A 7,889-nucleotide genomic window follows, 5' to 3' on the forward strand; every position below is an offset into this window, starting at 1 on the left:
AGGGAGACTGCGAGGGAAAACGGACGCAGGATAAGAAACCACAACTGAAATTCTCAAATATGTTCTATGGTGAAAGCTTACATTAGGTAGAGTTAAGTCCGCCAGAGAGAGAGGTTGTGATCCTGGTGAGCGGTGGCTACGCAGCACAGCCGTAGCAGGTGAGTCCAAAGAGGTTTGGAGGAGGGTGGACAGTGTTTGCATGAAGCTGTGAGGACAATATCTGATCAGGCTGCCAGCGGAACAAAAACAAGGATCCAGAGTCCAATAAACTGTTTGAAAGTTCCTTCTGAAGTCTCACAAGAACGAAGCTTAGTCAACCTGAGACAAAAACAAAACATTAGTCAAGGAGCAAGGAACAGAATCTTCTCAGAATAGCAATAATCTTAAACCAAGAATTGGCCAGGTAAAATACCACAAAGAGGCAAAACACTCAGGCGTCGAAGTACTGGCTCGCCTCCTTCTTATAGTCCTCAGCTGATGACAATATGCGAAACACCTGACGACCAGCTCCTCAGCTCCTAACGCCCCTACTGGTGGAAGAGGGTTAGTAGCAGGCAAAATGACCAGGATCTGACATAAACAGCTTTATGTACTGCCACCAATTCATCCAATCAGTGGTTTGAATCAAGGATATGACTCACTTGACCCAAACTTTGCAAACCAGGGTAGACCCATCATAATTAAATACAACGTGAATGTGCTTCGTACAGACCGTATAGAATATCAAGGGAGATAAATAATTAAATAATCTGTCTTGCACACAAGGAGCGCACAGGACAGTTTTTTTTTTATTCAATGTCCCTTTGGCTACGTTATTGCTTTCTGGTCTTTGTTAGTTGTTAATGTTCAGTGTTGTTTGTTGTAAAATAAATAACATAGCACAACATGTTTGTGTGCCAGTTACCACCTGCATGTGAAATGTGCTAAATATAGACACCTAAATGTCATTGTTGGGGGTAAAATAAAAAGCTCTGATTATCAGACAAAATTTAAATCCAGATTTGATTAATAAAATAAAGTGAATGAACTATAAAACACCTTAGCCGTCTGTGTACAACAAAATAGGTATTGACATTTTAAAGTTGGCCACACAGAACAAGGCAGCATGTCTTGCTGGTGATGTGGCTGGCATGCAGCAAGAAGACCTACAGCAGGTATCAGAAGCTGCGTTTCATTAGAGACTCTTGATACCGATCATAAAAAATGCTGTTATCACCTGTTTTCACCTCATGTGAGTTGTTGTCAAAACATCTGAGTACTGTACCAGCGATGATGTCACATCATAATATTTTTAGCATACTCTGCTCTGATGTCATGTAGGAACTTCCTGCTGTGAGTTATTCATAACTGATTATTAGCTTGACCCAGAAAACCCAAAATCAGAAACTGTTATCAATGCTTGAAGGGTCTACTTCATCCTTAGGTTATACATTGTGACAGAGTTTTTAAAAGAATCCAGCAGGTTTCTTTACAAAAAAAATAACAAAATCAAACTTTGTATTTTTTTCCTTTAGACTGTGCGGCTGTAACCTGACGGAGAGAAGCTGTGAAGCTCTATCCTCAGTTCTCAGCTCACAGTCTTCCTGTGTGAAAGAGTTGGACCTGAGTAACAACGACCTGAAGGATTCAGGAGTGAAGCTGCTCTGTGCTGGACTGAAGAGTCCACACTGTGAACTTGAGGTTTTAAGGTTAGTTCAAATATGTCAAAAACAGAGGAAGTGGATGTAAAAAGTATTTATAAAATGTCTTTTAAAACCCCCGGTTATTTTTGAATCCAATAAAATACAGAATTTGTAACTCAGTCAGTGTTTCATTAATATTCTCCATTGTATAATAAAAATATTCCAAGGTCTAGAACTTGCTTTTTGTGGAGATTAAGTTTTCCTGCACATAAATATATTGAATAAGTAATGGTTGCTTTCCACAAAACTAACCCACTTGTAGATTCTTTTTTGTGGTGTTTTACACATTTGCATTTGGTGTCTTGAACTGAAAACGTAGCAGGTTTGTTTCAAAGCTAACATTTTAAACTCAATTTTGAATTGTAATAAAATTGTATATTATTTAACTATACACTGCTCAAAAAAATAAAGGGAATACTTAAACAACACAATATAATTCCAAGTAAATCAAACTTCTGTGAAATCAAACTGTTCACTTAGGAAGCAACACTGATTGACAATCAATTTCACTGCTGTTGTGTAAATGAAAAAGACAACAGGGGGAAATCTTTGGCGATTAGCAAGACACTCAATAAAGGAGTGGTTCTGCAGGTGGGGACCACAGACCACTTCTCAGTACCTATTCTTTCTGGCTGATGTTTTGGTCACTTTTGAATGTTGTGGTGCTTTCACACTCGTGGTAGCATGAGACGGACTCTACGACCCACACAAGTGGCTCAGGTAGTGTAGCTCATCCAGGATGGCCCATCAATGCGAGCTGTGGCAAGAAGGTTTGCTGTGTCTGTCAGCGTAGTGTCCAGAACCTGGAGGCACTACCAGGAGACGTGGAGGAGGCCGTAGGAGGTCAACAACCCAGCAGCAGGACTGCTACCTCCACCTTTGTGCAAGGAGGAACAGGAGGAGTACTGCCAGAGCCCTGCAAAATGACCTCCAACAGGCCACAAATGTGCATGTGTCTGCACAAACAGTTAGAAACCGACTCCATGAGCATGGTATGAGGGCCCGACGTCCACAAATGGGGGTTATGCTCACAGCCCAACACCGTGCAGGATGCTTGGCATTTGCCAGAGAACACCAGGATTGGCAAATTCGCCACTGGCGCCCTGTGCTCTTCACAGATGAAAGCAGGTTCACACTGAGCACATGTGACAGACGTGACGGAGTCTGGAGACACCATGGAGAGTGATTTGCTGCCTGCAACATCCTTCAGCATGACCAGTTTGGCAGTGGGTCAATAATGATGTGGGGTGGCATTTCTTTGGAGGGCCACACGGCCCTCCATGTGCTCGCCAGAGGTAGCCTGACTGCCATTAGGTACCGAGATGAGATCTTCAGAGCCCTTGTGAGACCATATGCTGGTGCGGTTGGCCCTGGGTTCCTCCTAATGCAGGACAATACTAGACCTCATGTGGCTGGAGTGTGTCAGCAGTTCCTTCAAGATGAAGACATTGAAGGTATGGACTGGCCCGCCCGTTCCCCAGACTTGAATCCAATTGAGCACATCTGGGACATCATGTCTCGCTCCATCCACCACAGACTGTCCAGGAGTTGGCAGATGCTTTAGTCCAGGTCTGGGAGACCATCCGCTGTCTCATCAGGAGCATGCCCAGGCGTTGTAGGGAGGTCATACAGACACATGGAGGCCACACACAATACTGAGCCTCAATTTGACTTGTTTTAACGACATTGCATCAAAGTTGGATCAGCCTGTAGTGTGTTTTTCCACTTTAATTTTGTGTGCGACTCCAAATCCAGGCCTCCATTGGTTAATAAATTAGATTTCCATTGATGATTTTTGTGTGATTTTGTTGTCAGCACATTCAATTTTGTACAGAACAAAGTATTCAATGAGAATATTTCATTCATTCAGATCTAGGATGTGTTAGAGTGTTCCCTTTATTTTTTTGAGCAGTGTATATTATTAATTGCGGTGCAAAAAAATATATTATTGAAACAAAAAATGTCTTTAATGAACTACTTGAAACAAAGAATTTGTTTCTTGCAAAAAGAACACTTGATATTGAGGAAACTCAATAGACAAATGACTTGCTGTAAGGGTGCTACTATATAACAATAGGACTTTCCATATCCATACCATTTCCAAGAAAAACTTCAACATAGTTTGTAAGTTGTTGATTAAAAACAAGCAGCCACTATGTTTATGTTTGAGTTTGTTTTGCTTAATTAAGAGAAAAATTCCAATAAAGATATTTGAGAAAAAACAAACAGGCAGGTCTTCAGTGTTTTATAGGACTTTATTAATAAATACTTCTGCGTTGCTTTGGATAGATTTTTTTTTTTTTTTTTGTGTGTCTGCAGGCTTTCTGGCTGTCTGATCACAGAGGAAGGCTTTGCTGCTCTGGCCTCAGCTCTGACCTTGAATCCTGGTCACCTAAGAGAGCTGGACCTGAGTTACAATCATCCAGGAGAGGCAGGAGTTCAGCTTCTGGCAGCTGGACTGGATGATGAAGGCTGGAAGCTGGAGACTCTCAAGTAGGGACATCTGTGATGCAGCTATACAGTGGCTTATTGTTAGATATTCATCATTAATTTTATGGATTGCTTTTAATTTAATAAAGTATTGAGTTCAGTCCAAAAGGAGTCAGTCTCTCTCACACTGAAACCATTTAAAGCGGCTTGTAGAAGTATTCATGTTACCTAAACCGTTTCACATTTTTTCAGGTTCCAACTAAATTTGAATGAATGTTATATGAGACACCAGCACCTTTCTAATCAAACACTGAACACCTAATTGCAAATTGCCAGGACAATCTGATAAATGTCATCTATCCCTGTCCTGGGATAATATAAACAGTAATTAAGACTCAACGAGTTGTTCTACTTTCAGTTTTGGATGTACTTATGGTTAATTAAAAATTTTGAAACATCTATTAGTCGTATCACTAACAACCTCCACAGTGTAATCTCCTTGTATTCATGCTAAAAGACTGATAGGCATCTCTTGCCTCGTTCTTCCAGGGTGGAGCCTGCTGGAGTCCAGTGGTTAACAGCAGGTCTGAGGAAGTGTAAGTGTGTTTTTCATTTGATTTATGATAAAGTGGCACATTAAATCATCTTCCAGTGTTCACTTCACTCTTTTCTTAGTTATGATCAAGGTGTTCAGAAAATGACTTGTTTATAGATCAGTATTTCAAGCTGAATTGTGTTTGTTGTTTAGATTCCTGTTCACTCTCAGTCGACATGAACTCTGTAAACAAACACCTCAAGTTATCTGACGACCACAAGAAGGTGATGCATGTGGGAGAGGAGCAGCTCTATCCTGATCATCCTGACAGATTTGACCTCTTTGAGCTGCTGTGCACCAATGGTCTGACTGGTCGCTGTTACTGGGAGGTGAAGTGGAGTGGGAGGGTTTACATATCAGTGAGTTACAGAGGAATCAAAAGAAAGGGACACAGTGACTTCTCCTGCTTTGGATTTAATGATCGCTCCTGGAGTCTCATCTGCTCAGATGATGGTTACACCGTTTGGCATAACTGTACAAAAGTTTGTATCCCTTCCTCCTCCTCCTCCTCCTCTGGCAGAGTAGCAGTCTATGTGGACTATCCTGCTGGGACCCTGTCCTTCTACAGAGTCTCCTCAGACACACTGATCCACCTCCACACCTTCAGCACCACCTTCACTGAACCTCTTTATCCTGGATTTGGATTTGGGTCCAGGGATCGTTCTATGGGGTCTTGGTGCTCATTTTAGTGTAGGTTCCACAATTTAAACTTTATTTCTGTAAGCACACATTGTCTCAGGATAAGGCCAGCTTCAGAGGCTGACTTGTAAAAAGATGAAACGGTTTAAAGAGAAACTGGATTGCAGAAAAATAACCAAATTTTTAAATAAGCTTATTAACTGCTCATAATCTGTGTTGAACTCATTCAAAACATTGTAAACTCTACTTTTCAACATTTTGTAATCATAACTACTATTAAAAACACAACTTCAGTTCATGTCAAGCATTGCTCAATATAAGTGGTTTCCACCCTTTAAACAGTTTTTTTTTGTTTTTGTTTCTGTCTGTATTATTATTATGAGCTAATTAAAAATTAGGAATAACTAAATCACGTTTGTATGCGATGTTATCTTATGCACCTAGTCCATGTCCCTAAAAACAGATTGTGATGCTGGGAACCAGTAACCAGGTCCCTGCGCTTCTCTGCCACATGACTCTCAAAGGAGGGGGCGTCCTGTAGCATTTTCCGGCTCGTCTCCAGGGGCCCCAGGAGCCAAGGCTCGACCGCTGGCGTCCTCTACACCTTGTTATGTGTTGATTCTGCAGAGTGGGGGTGAGAGTGTGATGTGGATGTTGTGCCCCCGGTGATGGATAAAATCATGGACTGAACTGTACACAGAGATGCTGATAGGAACCTCTCACATCTTTAAATTACACTAACAACTTGTAGCTCAGCCCAGGAAGTAGGAGTCACAGCTGGAATCCCCCTGACAGCATTCAGTCCTTGGAACAAAAACTTTGTTGGCAACGTTTCCTTCTCTTTCACACATTACAACAGGAGGAATCACTCATCCAGAAAAGTTAATTCCCAGCCAAAATAATAATTCCTTAAATATTATTTGACTAAATAAGGACAGCTAATTAAACAACACTGAGAATGAATTATCCAGAGGTTTTTTTTTTTCAATTCAGCAAATCATTCATTAAAATATTATTTTATTAAAATAATGCTTTATCTCCTTTTCTGATTTTGCTTTGCGACTGGTTGTTTGGAAATACCAATTATTGTTTTTAATTAGTTCTAAGACTAATCTTACCTCATTTCCATGTTCCTCAAGACAATCTTTGGTTCTCAAACAGATAACACTGAATGGTAATACTGCATAATTTTACTGGTCGTGGTTTTAACTATTTTTACTAACCACTCTAACTATTTTTGATTCTCTTGTTCCTCCATTTGTATATAGTTCATTAGTTTTCTTCATTTCTTCATTTTGCTTGGTAGTTTTAGTTGAATTATTCTAGTATAGTAAAGAGTTTGTTAATTGAAATATATTTGACTTTGAGTTGAATAATTCTTAATAAAATATATTTTAACAAATTGTGTGAATTTATTCCATGTGTGTGCAGAGTTTTGCTGTTCATTGATGCTAGAGCCAGATTCACCCTTTCATCTATTGTTCTAATACCACTACCATATTGGGCTGGTATTCTCACGACAATACTTGACAGACCAAATGGTTATTTAGATAAACATTGAATAATATAAGCATCTGGATTGCTCCAATGTGGTGTTGCTCTCCTGCATCAAAAGGTGTGAATTGAGGTGGTTTGGATGTCTCCTGGGTGCCTCCCTTTGGAGGTTTTCTGGGGTTATGCAACTAGGAGGAGACAGCCTGGGAGACCAAGAGCTCAGGATTTCCCAGAATAGGCTGGAGAGCATCTCTGCGGAGAGGGAGGTCTGGTTTCCCTCCTGGTCCTGTTACTTTAAACAATGAATGGATGATATGACCCTATCTACTGTAAGGCCACATCATATGTGGTCATATGTTATGCCTGCAGTTTTTACCTTTTTAATAAAAACCACAGGCCTATAAAGACTGCAGAACTGAATAAAATTGTGTAATGAAATGTCTTAATTATTACAGCCTGAAAGTATATTTTTTTTAAAGGCTTTTTAAAACATATTTTACGTTATGGACTTCACAATCCTGGGGAAAACGTGTGATTTAACTGTTTTCCAGCAGGTGACTGACTCCTCCTATGGGGAGTGTAAGCCACAATGTCATTGCTAAAGAGGCTGGCTGTTCATAGAGTGCTGTAAGCTACAATGTAGCCTCAGCTGCCCTGGGGCACACTGACAGAACTGAGGCTGCCATACACAGGCACCATCGAGCCCTCTGACCACCATCAGCAGGCAAGTCAGGTGAAGTGTCTTCCCCAAGAACACAACTGAGATGGACAGAGCAGGGGTTCAAACCAGCAACCAACCATTTACAGGACACACTCCTACAACCTGAGCAACCACCTAGTTTGAAATACCTTGACAAGGCACGGACTGCTGCTGGGCTCATTACTTCAAGTCCCACCATACAGAGACATATCCAGAACATGAGCAAGAACTGGTACATTCCTTGTGGTAATCCACTTCTGGACCAAGGACAACATCAGAAGTGTCTTACCTGGGCTAAAGGAAAAAGGACTGAACAGGTTCTTAGTGGTCCAAGGTCCTCCTTTCAGTT

At 40.8% G+C, this 7,889-nt stretch overlaps 1 protein-coding gene across 1 annotated transcript in view; it reads left to right on the forward strand.

Annotated features, from left to right (window-relative positions):
• Positions 1 to 6,693, forward strand: part of LOC124881064 (NACHT, LRR and PYD domains-containing protein 1a-like) — a 30,227-nt gene extending 23,534 nt beyond the window's left edge. Inside the window, 4 exon segments of the mRNA XM_047386554.1 lie at positions 1,515 to 1,688; positions 4,002 to 4,175; positions 4,662 to 4,708; positions 4,861 to 6,693. Coding sequence (XP_047242510.1) covers positions 1,515 to 1,688; positions 4,002 to 4,175; positions 4,662 to 4,708; positions 4,861 to 5,396 — 931 coding nt within the window. The 3' untranslated portion in view covers positions 5,397 to 6,693.
• The last annotated feature ends 1,196 nt before the right edge of the window (positions 6,694 to 7,889 follow it).

The sequence above is a fragment of the Girardinichthys multiradiatus genome, chromosome 14, assembly GCF_021462225.1.
Source record: "Girardinichthys multiradiatus isolate DD_20200921_A chromosome 14, DD_fGirMul_XY1, whole genome shotgun sequence".
Lineage (NCBI taxonomy): Eukaryota > Metazoa > Chordata > Actinopteri > Cyprinodontiformes > Goodeidae > Girardinichthys > Girardinichthys multiradiatus.